This window comes from Chaetodon auriga, chromosome 18, assembly GCF_051107435.1.
Source record: "Chaetodon auriga isolate fChaAug3 chromosome 18, fChaAug3.hap1, whole genome shotgun sequence".
NCBI lineage: Eukaryota > Metazoa > Chordata > Actinopteri > Chaetodontiformes > Chaetodontidae > Chaetodon > Chaetodon auriga.
In genome coordinates, this window is record NC_135091.1 from 11,775,053 (window position 1) to 11,789,250 (window position 14,198).

The 14,198-nt window shown below is 43.1% G+C and overlaps 2 protein-coding genes across 3 annotated transcripts; both read right to left on the reverse strand.

The window, feature by feature from the left end:
- Positions 1–2,748: 2,748 nt before the first annotated feature.
- Positions 2,749–9,695, reverse strand: LOC143336791 (alpha-N-acetylgalactosaminidase-like). The gene is made up of 9 exons (XM_076757132.1): positions 9,411–9,695; positions 8,703–8,859; positions 7,912–8,052; positions 7,296–7,507; positions 7,116–7,210; positions 6,848–7,009; positions 5,866–6,063; positions 5,595–5,735; positions 2,749–3,990 (listed from the first exon to the last, which is right to left on the reverse strand). The coding sequence occupies exons 2-9, from the start codon at positions 8,855–8,857 to the stop codon at positions 3,790–3,792; spliced, it is 1,305 nt and encodes a 434-aa protein (XP_076613247.1). The 5' UTR covers positions 8,858–8,859; positions 9,411–9,695; the 3' UTR covers positions 2,749–3,789.
- Positions 9,696–10,794: 1,099 nt separating this feature from the next.
- On the reverse strand, positions 10,795–13,282 carry LOC143336456 (alpha-N-acetylgalactosaminidase-like). 2 transcript variants are annotated; one of them, XM_076756655.1, is made up of 7 exons: positions 13,048–13,282; positions 12,153–12,364; positions 11,983–12,077; positions 11,688–11,849; positions 11,387–11,584; positions 11,064–11,201; positions 10,795–10,954 (listed from the first exon to the last, which is right to left on the reverse strand). In XM_076756655.1, the coding sequence occupies exons 1-7, from the start codon at positions 13,266–13,268 to the stop codon at positions 10,829–10,831; spliced, it is 1,152 nt and encodes a 383-aa protein (XP_076612770.1). In that variant the 5' UTR covers positions 13,269–13,282; the 3' UTR covers positions 10,795–10,828. The 2 variants fall into 2 exon arrangements, with proteins under 2 accessions (XP_076612770.1, XP_076612769.1); XM_076756654.1 differs by having other exon boundaries at positions 11,983–12,364.
- Between the last annotated feature and the right edge of the window lie 916 nt (positions 13,283–14,198).

Sequence of the window (14,198 nt, forward strand, 5' to 3'; positions counted from 1 at the left end):
TGGTGGACAAATCCAGACATTCATTCATAAAAATCACGACCACAGAAGTTCACATGATGTTTAGTGGTCACAGACATGGAGGTTAAAAACCACTAGTTCGTGAAAAGATTCTGCATTGACATCATGTAAATGTTAATCCCTGATGAGACATAGGTGAATCAGTAACTGTCCACAGTTGCAGACGTAACACAGTTTTTCCATTATGCACACAATTTTCCACAATTCCCTGACTATACAGTTCATGCGTTGCTAATGCGCCAGTAGATATATCCACAGATCCTCTCCCAGCTGAAACAACAGCGTCTCCATACAACCAGCAGGACATCCTCTGCTGTAACAGCTCATAGGGCAGGACAGGACAGAGTAACCTCCACCACCAGGCATCCAGAGTCCAGACCCAAATCAATTTAATGCCCCAGTACTTTTGGATTAAAGGTGAGATTACACAGTGAGTCTGCATCAATGACTGGTAACAGGTGATAGTATCATGACCGGGCATGAAAGGGGCATCCGGGAAAGGCTCAGTCATTCACAAGCAAGGATGGAGCGAGGTTCACCACTTTATGAACACATGGTTGTATAAAAGATTTTACTACATGGACTAAGGAACACTTCATAAAACCATTGTTGGTAATCACAGATCATTTGCAAATGATTGTTTCCTGTTTTTGTCTATGTTTTACATGGCATCCCAACTTTTTGGGAATTGAGATCTGTTACACAGTTTGGCTAAAAGCTCTCAAACTTCAAATCCTTTTATTCGGCTTTATTGTCTCTGTAGTTACTGCTCCTTTGTTCAGTGTTTCCTATAAACAGAATCTCCAATGAATCACTGTAGAATATTTAATGGTATTTGATTGAAGATTTGAATGGTTATGGGCATCAATCATAAAGATAACATCAGAGCGGGATGGTTTAATAGTGCATAACACCTTTTCAACCTTGGATCAGACCTTTTTATATCATGACTCAGCGACCAGCAGACTGGCGGTATTGGTGGGACAGATGATGTCACCAGGATGAGCTGAAGAGCACGGTGCCAGTGTTTGTGTGTGTCTGAAGAAAATCCGGCTGCTGACATTCTCACAAACGTCAAGACTCAAATGTGTCTACATTTTTCTTCCAAACTGCAGGTTTTGTGACGATGCACAAGTTAGATACCGAGGAAGACACGAAAGAGACACAGCTCATGTTCTTGTCTTTTTCTGTGGCAGCATCACAGGGACTTTGAGCGTGTGTGGTTGTCCTTTGAGAGCATGCATATATCCTGACCTATATGCAAAGCCCTGTGTGGATCCTATCCGCCCTTGTGCTGTCGTGACTGTTTGATGCCCCCTCCCCTCATCTGGGTTGGATTTTAGAGGCGCGAGGCAGAGAGTGTGACCAGCAGCGTGACAACAACCGCGTGTGCTGGCGGAAGGAGGGGGGATCAACCCCTGATTTGAATCAGGGGTGCTGGTGTTGGTGCTGAGGGGTACAAAGACGAGAGTGGCAACTGCGCCTCTCTGCAGCTGTGGGCCTACGTGAGCATCGGCAGGAACACTCTTGCTCCTCGTCTCACCCCCCTCCCTTACTGATTCTCTCTCATCTCTCTCTGTCTGTCCTTCCTTTGCTCATTTGCAGCTTCTAATAGACTTTTGACAGCACCCCCCCCCCCCTCCTCCTTTGAACAAATCCATCTTGTACTAGTCTCCCTTTTTCTCTATCATAACTCTCTCCCACATCATGTTCCCAAGCGGCGGGGACCTTGACAGTGAGAGATGTGTCGTGTTTGGCCAGCCAACGGATATCTGAGACGACTAAAAGGGAAAGAAAGGAAGGCAAAGATCCTCTTTCCCACACACACACAGACGTACACACTGCCAATCTGTCCTGAAATGACCTAGAAGGGATATGTGTGTTTGTGTGTGTGTCAAGCAAAGCAAGTTTACTCATGTCATACGTACGCACATGCTGTAGCATGCACGCCAACGCACACACTCATGTGACTCCTCCAGTATCTTGAGACTGCGTGCAAACATGGGGCTTTAAGGCCAAGGTCAGAGGTGATACTAGGCACAAGATTGAGCAAATGAGACGAGGAGGAGGAGGAGATGGGAGGAAAGAAGAGGCAGAGCGAATGTCACGAAAAATTAATAGATGATGGATAAAGGAGAGGAGATGAGAGGAATGAAGGACAAAATTAAGTCTAAAAATCGAAAATTATTGTTGTGCATGTGTGAAAATGGGTGAGGGTGAGTAAATCATAACAGAGAGATAAAGGACTGAGCCGAACGGGCTGACTGTCCTTGTACTCTCCAGCAGGTGCACTTTTTTGGCAGTGGATGGGGCTGGACGGCCTGTGCGGTCACGTCCAAACAGCCTGAAGAGCAGCGCTGACCTCTGCTGGCTCAGTATAGATGTGTGCCTGTATTCACGTTGGCTGAATGATTCAGTTTTCCTCCCTCTGTCCTCATTTTCTGTACATTATACAAACTAATGCATGAGCTAAGTATTATGTGCCATTGCCTGAAAAATACATGATCAGAGACTCCTTAAATGGCCTCATGCTTGTTAGGCATTAGAAGCTGCTTGAATGAATACTGATTAAAGCAGTTTTCATTTTCATCTCCATTAATCTACAATAAATTTGACTGTTATTGATGGTCAAAAGCCACTTTATTCTTGAGTTACACTAAACCTAAAAAATAGTTACTGAAAAGGACAATAGTACTGTAATTTCCACAGTAAAACACAGAAAAAGTATTTGGAAATTGTGTGTTTATTTAATGAATGTGTCCAATACAGAGCAAAAAGTTTGAACCACCATAAGCTGAGACTTGCTTAGTTATTGAGAAGTAAGAACTGAAAGTGCCTATCACCTTTTTTAGTCATTAAAAGCTGAACTGAAACCAGGTCAGTCGCTCACATCCCAATAAACTGACAACAGCACAAAAACAATGCAATCCTGCTGAAAGTGCAGTTCATATGTTTGTGTGAACTTTACGAGCCTCAACTGTCTCTGAAGTAGACTCAACAGGATCGTTCGGTGTTATTGGGCCTGTGCTGCCAGGTTTTTGGGTTAAGGCCACTCCAGTAAAACTGTCAGTATGCACACATGTAGTCACTGATGGGAGACCTTCTTGCAAGAGTCCTATAGGGGCACAGTGTTGCTCTTTGCATACAATCCTTATTAAAACCTTCAATCTTCAACACACATTCATAAAACATCTGGATTTTGAAAGACCAAAGCAATGAGCCTTCCAGGAAGGACGATTTACTGTGAATATAAACATCATTCAGAAAAACCAGCAAGGCAGAAGCTTCCTTGTGACATCCTTGAGACATCATGAGACTATCCTGCTTCCTTAAAGGAAGTGTTTCAATAAGAGCAGTGGAAACTTAAGTCTGAGCCACAGTGTTGATGCATCAGCTTTTCAGCTCTGCCAGTCCCAGCTGAGATAGTACAGAAACACTTTACACGAGTCCCAGATCATTGCTGTTCTCACCTTGACATGGATTGTGCTTTGTTTTGAACCTTTTCACTTGATCAATTTCGATGCCGGTGCAGAATCTGAGAGAAGAAGTTCACACTAGTGGCTGTCCCTGAGCGTGCAGTGATTTCATTGCTTGGAATAGAGAATAGAGAATTTGGAACTATTCATTGGCACATCGCGGCTATGCAGAGAATGAAGTCCTTTGAGCATCTGATGATGTACCAGTGAGGTCTTGTAATTTCACAGTTATGAAGAGCCACTGCACAGAGGCAGAAACGTGATTATTAGATGATGAAGTTCAATCAGTGAGCACTCAGAGGAAGACACGAGGAATGGCGTTTTCATCATCATCGTATGCAGATCTCTGGAGTTTGCCACCTTTATAGAATTGACGGAGGTTCAGTTCGGCTGGCGCAGACACGTACCACATGACCACACCTGTGGGGTTCACTGACACCACAAAGTCAGTGGAGTCTTTCAGCGTCACGGTCTTTTCAGAGAAGACGTCAAAGATCTGAGGGAGAGTAAAGAATTACTGGAATTACCGCGTCACGGTTGTGTGCCTCCACCAAGGTGTTACAGTTACAGTTTACATCCGTCTGTCCAGACTCCTATAATGTATGTAGTGAAGACTTTGAGGGAATTTAGTAGAAGTGTAAAAGTGTATTTTACAGACAAAGTAGTGTCAGTTTGTCTCGAATAATGTATCGGGGTAAAAGGAAAGCTTGTTGTGGAACTCAGTGATATCAAGTGTCTGTGATTTGGCCTTCATGGTGGACATTACCAAGAACCTCTCAGAGCTCCAGCCAGCTTCTTAGCACTCTGCTTTCAAATGTGAAATCATTTGAAGCAAAAGAGGTAACACTTTGCATTTTCCTACCCTGCAAGAACCAAAGCCTGGTATAACATCAGAATACACTGCTGAGTGTGAAAACTCCTTCAGTTACTTGTCGAGAGGTTTCAGTACATGAAAGGAAAACAAAAGGAACTGAGCAGATTTGCTATGCTGTTGAATGTGGAACCAGCTGATGTGACAACCCACAACATTAAATCACTGAGCTGCAAAGCAACAACCTGTTACTGTGAGTGATTGTTTTCAAACCTGCCTCCTGCAAAGACTTAGTTTTGCACAAGACTGACTGAACCAAACCTGGAAAATCAGCTGCGCTCATCATCATCATCACCATTACTACCATCTGATGCCTCACCAAAGAGAAGCAGTTCCAGTCATTGCAAAGGTTAGTGTCATATATATGTTCAATAATTCAATTCCTTGAAGGATGCTATGGAAGTCAAAATGGCCCATGATAGGAAAAATGCTCCCCACCCGTGAATTAAATGGGTGGGATATCACCTGTACCATAGGGTATCATCTGCATAAAAATGGATATTGAAGTGCTCAAGAATAACGTTACTTATGTACTATACACAGTAATTATTAATGGACCAAGAATAGGCCCCTGTGGCACCCCATTACTGGTGAAAAGAGGGCTTGACTGAGTACCATCAAATAGACTGTAGCTTGTTAAGTAGGATTTGATGATTGCCAGTATCAAATTCTTTGGAGAGGTCAATAGGGAGATCCTTCCTGAGATTCAAAGTGGGGACAATGTCACTGATTACTGAACCTGCAGCTCTTGTTGTCCTGTGATCTGGGCAACAAACACTACACTCTTATGGCTGCAGTAAATTCAGAGAGTTTTAAGTGGAACGTGATCTTTGGACTTAGCAATGGATGCTGCTAGGTCTTGGCAGACGTCAGCATTATGGATAATGGAAAAAAATTTTAAGATGGCCGAGGCAGGACCAACATAACATCAGTTGCATAATGATTTGCATGCATTCTGGATAATTTTTATATTGTTTGAAGGATTGTGGGAACCAGTAGAGTTCAGGCGTATTCCATCATGTTTAAAGAGTGAGGGTGTATCTAAAAAGGCAGTGAAATCATGAAAAAATTGAATTCCAGGGACAGTACAGCATCATTTTAGCCAGATATGCAATTGGCCTACACAGCTAAATTTAATGTCTTCAAACTGAGAAGACAGGAGTGGACCACAAATGATACGTTTTCCACCGGAGTCCAGAAGACAGTTTAGAAGACTTTTAAAGACATACCTTGTAGCTGCCGGTGGTGTAGTTGAGTCTGCTGAGGGAAGTGTGGTAGCGGTAGGGCATGTCATTACGGCGACTGAAGAATACTAATGCACTAGCATTGTTTGAAAGGGGACGCCAGAACACTTCAATGCCACTCTTCTCCTGGCAGAAAGAAAATGTCAAAAATGACACAAAGAATGAGAAGATGTCTACATGTGAACAACTGAGGAATCCAAGACAAAATTAAAAGTTTATCTAGAATAACTGCAGCATCCATGGAAAAGCGCGTCACCTTTACAATGCGTCTTCCCTGGACGCCCATGGGGTCCTGGTTGATGTTGATGGCGATCTTGTTCTGCAGGATTCTGCGGGCCCCGCTGTTGATAGTGCGCAGATCATTGGACATGAAAAGAGGAGCCGCCATAATCGCCCACAGAGCCATCTGGGCACGGGATTGGTCCATGCTGAGGCCAAAGTCGCCAACAATCAGCTGTGGAGATCAAAAATCACACGATCAAGGAGGATGAAATGAGATTTCAAACAAGAGGAAGTCAAGATAAACAAACAAGGAAGGAAGAAGGAAGGTCTGTATTTTCTGTATTTTGGCTTTCAAAATTGGTTATAGTATAACTGGGGGGTCAGTTTAGTCTCCAGCAAATATCCACACATCCTAACCCAAAATGCCCTGAGAAATCATCTTTAATTGGTTTGTTCTTAACGATTGCCCCCACAAGTACTCTCAGGCTGTATTTTGGTAAGCCGTGTTAGTGATCACTGTGTAATTGCTGCAATTAGAAATGCTAAAAAAAAGCCCAAGCCTTGTTTTCTGAAGCACACAAAGGGTTTTCTACATGATGTATTTTACAACTGGGGAAAAAATATAAATCTTGTTGATGATGTTGACGATGCTTGTAAACATTTTATGACTGTTTCTCATTTGTTGTGGATAAAATGTTCTTTTCAGAGGGATCGGAGTGAAAGGATGGGAAACGCTTGGTTTCTAAAACATTTAACCGCTATCTTGGCCGGGGCTCCTTTGAAAAATAGACTTTATGATCTCAATGGGACTAAAAAGTTTAATCATAAATTAAATGCTAAAGGGTGATGTGCTGAAAAATACTAAAGAAGGTCCAGTCAAGGCCTTTGACTGGACTGAGGGCCTTTTCTTTAACCACAGGTGCTTCCAGACTGTACTAACAGACTAGAAAAGAGTAAATATGTGAATATATGATGTATGATGACGTTAATGATGTTAATATGTCACTTAAACAGACCATGTCAGGGTCGTTCCACCTTCCTGGTCCGGCTACAGGTATCAGGACATCCTGGTTTTCGAAGAACCAGTCAACAATGTTCAGGACACTGTCCCAAGAGTCTTGGATGTCGTCATAGTTACGCCACAGGTTGCAGATTTTGCCCAGCTGAGTGTAGTTTACCTGAAAACATACATCAGCTTCACATAGTGGAAAAGTCAAAATGTGAAAATGGCTATGCCTAAAGCTTCAGGTGGATAATCTAAACTTTAAGACATCCTGATTATACCTTAGGTGGCAGGCCACCCTGGTAGGCAGGCCAACTGCAGGAGTAGCCAATGGGACGGCCCGTAGCGTTTAAAGATTTTGACATGAGGGGGTAACCTGTCCAACAGAGGAACGAGGGTCAAACAAGGTCAAGTCAACAAGATCGCATTAACCACAATGTAAAAGTCACTTCTGCTCTTACCCTGCTCCTGTTCTGTGGCATTAGAATAACATCCGTCAAATTTAAACATATCCACCTCCCAGTCAGCGAAGGTTTGAGCGTCGATCTCGATCTTGTCCAGTGGGGTGCCGGGGTAGCCCCCACAGGTGTGTGTGCCCATGTCCCCATAGATCCCCAGTTTTAGACCCCTGTCGTGCATGTAGCGAGACAGTTTAGGGATGCCTCCTGGAAACCTGAGGAGGAGTGAGGAAAAAGGGCAGTCTGTATCAAAGGTTTTCAGTTCAGTGAATGATGAATAAAACTATTTTGCATCATCTGTAGCTCTAGTTTTGTTTTGTATAACATGCAGTATGCAGCAGAGAAACTACTCTGAATTGGTCCAAATGATCACATTCTGGTTGTGTACAATCTTACTAAGAATTAGTATGTGTGCACTCAAATAGTGAAACTCTAAACCAGAAAAGCCTACAGTTGTTTATTTAAGATAATAACCATGGTGCGATTTTGCTTGTGTCTTAATTTGTTCACCACCTTTTTCAGTTTGTTTACACAGTCACATTGTGGAGATTCATCTTCCTTATTGGGGAAAAAAAAACAAAATTTTAGGGTGAAGTTACAATCTACACTGTAATGTTACCTTTTAGGGTCAGGCTGCAGTCGTCCCTTCTCATCTCTCTCCATGGAGGACCAGCAGTCGTCTATGTTAACGTAGACGTATCCAAGTTCCCTCCAGCCGTCCTCTGCGAGTCTGTCTGCCATGTCGATGAACAGATTCTCACTGGAAGAAAGACAAGAAGTGTCTCATTAACAGGTGGAATAAACAGCCACCACATCTTTTGCAACAATTTTAGCCGCTTGGGGGCAGGTGAAAAAAGCGAGTGAAGCAAAAGCTGCAGATTCAGGTGATAATTCTCTGTCTGGTCATCCCCATGAGCAACTGCTCTCACTGTGCCATTCAGTGATAAATGCATGTGTGCTTTCTGTGTATTAAAGCATGTTTTGAACGTGGTGTTTGGTTAACACTCTTTAATGCACATTGGAGATACTTGTTCACTGAAGGTTTAATTTGGATGCCACAAAACTTGTTTGGTTTCCAGAGCTCCACACCCTGCTGTATTAAAACAGGATGTTTAAAGTGAAGCAACACACCTGTAGCATTAGTCATGAAGTGCTCCTCCCCATTTGCATGCCTAAAGATCGCATGAAACAGTGGAGCTGCTTCACTCAGACCCTGAATTGGAAAAGCTAGATATCAAATCTGATCATTTTTTCCAGGTGTGACACTGATGTGTACCAGCTTACACCTTAAACAGAATTTACTATGCATAATATCTTATTAATTCTTAATCTTAGCGATATGCATGTAAAGTCCACCTCCAGACCAGACGATTCTTCGCAGTGTGTAATATTCATACTATGTTGACTTGCCTGATGCAGTTCTTGGGGTCATGTTCACAGTCAATGTCACAGCGGAATCGCTCCCATGCCAACCAGCCCATGGGAGGGGTCCTCATCACTCCATTGTCAAGGGCGAAGGCGGCCACAAAGAGCGCAGAGACAAAGAGAAGCGCCACCAAATGCATCCCTGCAGAGGAAAAGCCTTTCAGTGGAGTCATGTCAGTGTTGCACGCTAGGTGACCTTAAGGTTAAGGTGCTCTGAGTGTGCACAATGTTACAGGCACTGACACATCATATAGTCTGAGTGACAGGCATCTCTCACACCTCGCGCACCTCCTGAGTGTCACCTGATTGGGTGTGACTGTAACAACCTGTGAAAGCAGAAACATCCTGCCAGGTGACATCTCCCATCACTCAGTCTGACTACATCAAAAGCAAGCAGGCTACTTATTTCAGAGTGCATAAAGTTATCAGATGGCATACACATGTGGAAATAACCATGCATGTCCAAAAAGCACGAGCTTAAGTACCATTTCCTTTTACTGTAAGGTTCATACTATGGTCAAACTCGACACTGAACTGTGGCTTTTTAAGCAGTATCCAATGATAGACGGAATAAATGAATTGTATCCTTAAAAAATTTTCAAATATATGTTTAAAAATGGTGTGACAGCTAATGTTTGCTGGCATGCGCCCATACAGCCCACGTAAAATTCGTGAGAAGACACGCTGACTTACTGAAACTCAGTGGCTCTTAGTTATAGGAAGTGAGGAAGATAGAGTCTCCTCAGCTCCGAATCTTTCCCGTTTCTTTCACTCCGCTCGGACCTTTAAATAAATCCCGTGTTTAACACCTCTAGACTGAAACCACAGAAACCCTTTTTCTACGGACTGACTGCTAAGAAATAAACGGAGCTTCTGCCATAAAAAAGAAGCAACGGTCACGTGACATAGCGGTTCAGTCAGCTCACTACACAGCCGGAAGCTGGAGGGGAAACGGGGCCAATGGTTTAAGAATGACCCGCCTTCCTCTGCCTCTGATTGTTTAATATTCTTTGTCTTCGCGCGTTGGGTTGGTTCGGTAAAGGCACGTGGAGGTTAAGTTAAGGCAGAAGCCGTGATGATTGGTTAAGGTGAAATATCAGAGTAACCCAATCAGAGGCAGACTAAGGCGGGGTCATTCCTTCGCGATCCTAGAAAAGAAGTTATATGATTGTATTTGCCTGAGTTCATTTCCTTCAGTCTTCAAGAACCTTTGGACTAATGTCAGTGTCACCTCATTCGGCCATAAACCCTTGGCGTTCAGTCTTTCACTGGTTCTTCTAAGTGCTTCCAAAGGCAGCTGGACTTGCATGTGGCTCTAGAGGACATTTTGCCCAAAGACTTCTTTAGTTTTGATGGCAAACTATAAAAGGCCATACGTAAGAGACAAGCAAAGTCATGTCATGCTGGAGGAGGATTTTCCAGAACCTGGCAGCCCCATAATGTTTGCATGGAAGACTTCCAGCTAATCTAGAAAGCAATTCTTCATAAGAGGTGCCTTATTAGAGAGCAGTACATTAATCTACATTATGAGTTTATGCTGCTGATAAGCTAAATGTGGAAAAATGCACACTGAAAATGAGTTTTGTACAGATGAGCTTAAGTAGGTGGCAATACTTTCAACAAAAAAATGTTGAAATTGATTAAACCACAAGTTGAGACACTTAACAGCCCATTACTTCTACCTGGAAAGTTCTTAGAAACTAAAATGAAACCATGCTGTAAACAGGTTGCATCCTAGTACTCTGATGTATAGTGAAAGAAGTGCAGTCTTAAAATACTTCTGTGTGAACTGTGTGCACCTCATTACGATTATTCAGTTATTTGGTCTTTTGCCAGACTTTTGAGTTAAAGTCACTCCAGTAAAACATGCATTTGTTCACAGAAAGCACAAAGAACACTTTGAGATTCTACATCAAATGGTCCATTATGTAATGATGTCAAACATACTGAAACAGTTTCCTTGTTGAATATTTATTATTTATTAGAACTTTACACATTCATTTTTAAAAAATGACATTTCTTCAACACATCAAGAACCACAGCAATACAATTATAGTTAAGAACGGTCAGTAGTCATGTGGAATGCCAGTTTCCTTGCCATTTTTATAGAACTAGCGGAGGTTCAGCTTGGTGGGTGCAGACACGTGCCACATGACCACACCAGTGGGATTCACCGTCACCACAAAATCAGTGGAGTCTTTCAGTGTCATGTTCGTTTCAGTGAAGACATCAAAGATCTGAGGGACAGTAGAAAGAAAGCAGATATTTGGTTAGTAAAAGCAAACAGACAGGCATTCTATGCCATAAAAGGGCAACTAATCAGTTCAGCACACAGATAAGACGTACCTTGTAACTGCCAGCAGTGTAATTGAGCCTCCTGAGGGATGTCTCGTAGCAGTAGTGTGTGTTTTTACGGCGAAAAAATACCAGTGCACTGGTGTTGTTGGACAGGGGGCGCCAGAACACCTCAATGCGACTCCCCTCCTGGCAGAAAGAAAGTTGATGAGAAAATTTGAATAATGGCACAAAGATGACATGTTTAAAAACAGGCTAGAAAAGAGCCCTCTGAATGAACTCATCTTCAGCACTTGCAGGATTGATCCATGTGAAGAGGGGGGAAGAGGGGAAAAAAAAAAGAAAAAAAAAAAAAAGAAAAAAAAGCATATCACCTTTACAATGCGTCTTCCCTGGATGCCCATGGGGTCCTGGTTGATGCTGATGGCCACTTTGTTCTGCAGGATGCTGCGGGCGCCGCTGCTGATGCTGCGCAGATCATTGGACATGTAAAGAGGAGCAGCCATAATCGCCCACAGAGCCATCTGAGTACGAGACTGGTCCATGTTGAGGCCAAAGTTGCCAATAACCAGCTGTGAAGGTTTAATTTATAAAAAAATTATAATAATTAATTTTATACCTAAGATCATACAGTAGACAGAACATGTGTTAGTGAAGCCAAAGTCATCAACAGACCATATCAGGGTCGTTCCACCTTCCAGGTCCGGCTACAGGTATCAGGACATCCTGGTGATCAAAGAACCAGTCAATAACCTCCTGAACACTGTCCCAGGAGTCCTCGATGTCGTAGTAGTTACGCCACAGGTTGCAGATCTCGCCCAGCTGGGTGAAGTTTACCTGAAGTTTATCAGTCGAGTGAAAGTTAAAGTGTGAACCTAGTAACAATCTTCACAGGTACATGTCCACTGGGAACAAACAGTTTCAAGTCAAAGACAAAAACTTTTTAAAGTTTGGGACATCCCGATTATACCTTAGGTGGCAGGCAATCTTGGTAGACAGGCCAACTGCAGGCGTAGCCAATGGGACGGCCCGTAGCGTTTAAAGATTTTGACATGAGGGGGTAACCTGTCCAACAGAGGAACAAGAGCCGAGTCAAAAAGACCAAAAGAACCACGATGTAAAAGTCACTTCTACGCTTACCCTGTTCTTGCTCCGAAGCATTTGAATGACAGCCATCAAATTTAAGCATATCCACCTCCCAGTCGGCGAAAGTCTGAGCGTCTATCTCGATCTTATCCAGTGGGGTGCCGGGGTAGCCTTCACAGGTGTCTGTGCCCATGTCCGCATAGATCCCCAGCTTGAGACCCCTGTCGTGCATGTAGCGTGCCAGTTTAGGGATACCTCCTGGAAACCTGAGGAGTGAGGACAAAAACATTGATTAGACAATACATTCCAATGAAAGGAGTGATTCAGCTTTACAAACAATACTTTTGAGTGTACAGCAGACAAGATCATACAGATAGATCGGAATTAAATATTAAATTGAATGTCACATTAAAAATTAAGTCACTATTCTCAAGCACTTTTTATTCAATCAAAACATATGAATATTGTCCTTAAAAGCTTTTTATTACCAAGCAGGCTCCGTTTTCAGACCACTTCGATAGCAAGTTTATGGAAAGTTATTGACTAGAAACTTAGAAGGGTGTAGCATAGACCAAGGGAGAACCCATGAAATTTTGGTTGAGTCACAGGGCGGATACATGATTTTTCACTTTAGTTAACATTGCAGCATTTGTCTTTGGTGGTGTGTACTTGCAGCATATTGATGAGTGAACTTTTGCACTTGGCGGAGGTCTGCGCTCAAAGTGCCCTTCAAGTTTGTTTGCAATATTGATTATGATGCATGGTGAGTCCTCTTTATTTTGCTTTTGCAAAACAATGACATGAGCTGCCCAGTGAGTGTCGGGGCTGTGCCAGTAGAGTTAAGACATCAACATTTGTCACATTAGTATTTTAATGTCAATTTAGCCAAATATGCAGCAGATGTTAACTTGGATTAAAAACGGCATAATCGCCGTGGAGCACACAGTACCTCTTCGGGTCAGGCTGCAGTCGTCCCTTCTCATCTCTCTCCATGGAGGACCAGCAGTCGTCTATATTCACATAGACGTATCCAAGATCCCTCCAACCGTCTTCTAAGAGCCTGTCTGCCATGTCAGTGAACAGAGTCTCACTGAAACAAAGAAAAGTCTCATGAGAGGGAGGGATAATGTACGGCGTTAATAAAGATGAGTGTAAAGAGCAATGCCACATTTTATTTTAGTTTGGAAGAGTATTTGTTGAATGCAGCCTTTAAAGCAGTGTTTCTCAATTTCGGTTCTCGGGCCCCCCTGCCCTGCATGTTTTAGATGTTTCCCTCCTCCACCACACCTGATTCAAATGATCGGCTCGTCATCAAGCTCTGCAGTGGCTTGATAACGAGCCACTCATTTGAATTGGAGCAGGAAATATCTAAAACATGCAGGGCAGGGGGGCCCCGAGAACCGGAATTGAGAAACACTGCTTTAAAGTAATACTGCTGTTACATTTGTTCTGTTTCTCATGCTTTATGGCAGAAATTTCTATTTAATTTTCTGTCCCTGGCCTGGTTGCAGGGGCAGCAGGTTCGTCCAGATGTCCCTCTCTCTAGCTCCTCCTGGAGGATCATGGAGTTCAAAAGCCAGATCCAGAAGACATACTTCTTAAAAAAGAAAAAAAAAAGAGGTAAGAAAAGCAGCTATTTACAGTGTGTGATATGCAACATATTGCCTTGCCTAATACAGTTGTAGGGGTCATTGTCACAGTTAACATTACAGCGGAACCGTTCCCATGCCATCCAGCCCATGGGAGGGGTCCTCATCAGTCCATTGTCTAGGGCAAAGGTGGCCACAAAGAGGGCAGAGGCAGACGCCAGCACCACCCAAAGCATTCCTGCAGAAAATCACAGATGAGCAAATCAGCGCTGTGGTGTGAATGATGCTTCAGGTGCTCAATTACACCTGAGAGACAAGATGACCTGTTGGAAAGATGAAGTTTTACAGACGATATGTTGTGTATTGACAAATCACAGGCATCGCATCGCATCACACACACACACACACACACACACCGTCCTTTATCCTTTACAACTACATGTGAGAGAGAGCCAGTATTTGTCACCATAGCTTGCAGCACAAAAGGTGTCAAACAGCACTGCCTGACACT

Excerpts from the sequence above, each read along its gene's own strand:
- LOC143336456 (XM_076756654.1), bottom strand. The coding sequence starts at position 13,268 with ATGTGGCATTGCTCTTTACACTCATCTTTATTAACGCCGTACATTATC. Across the intron at positions 11,850-11,982 it reads AAGATTGCCTGCCACCTAAG|GTAAACTTCACCCAGCTGGG; the intron begins GTATAATCGGGA and ends GATAAACTTCAG. Across the intron at positions 11,585-11,687 it reads GGTGGAACGACCCTGATATG|CTGGTTATTGGCAACTTTGG; the intron begins GTCTGTTGATGA and ends AAACCTTCACAG.
- LOC143336791 (XM_076757132.1), bottom strand. The coding sequence starts at position 8,857 with ATGCATTTGGTGGCGCTTCTCTTTGTCTCTGCGCTCTTTGTGGCCGCC. Across the intron at positions 7,010-7,115 it reads AGGGTGGCCTGCCACCTAAG|GTAAACTACACTCAGCTGGG; the intron begins GTATAATCAGGA and ends GTATGTTTTCAG. Across the intron at positions 5,736-5,865 it reads AGGGAAGACGCATTGTAAAG|GAGAAGAGTGGCATTGAAGT; the intron begins GTGACGCGCTTT and ends TCTTTCTGCCAG.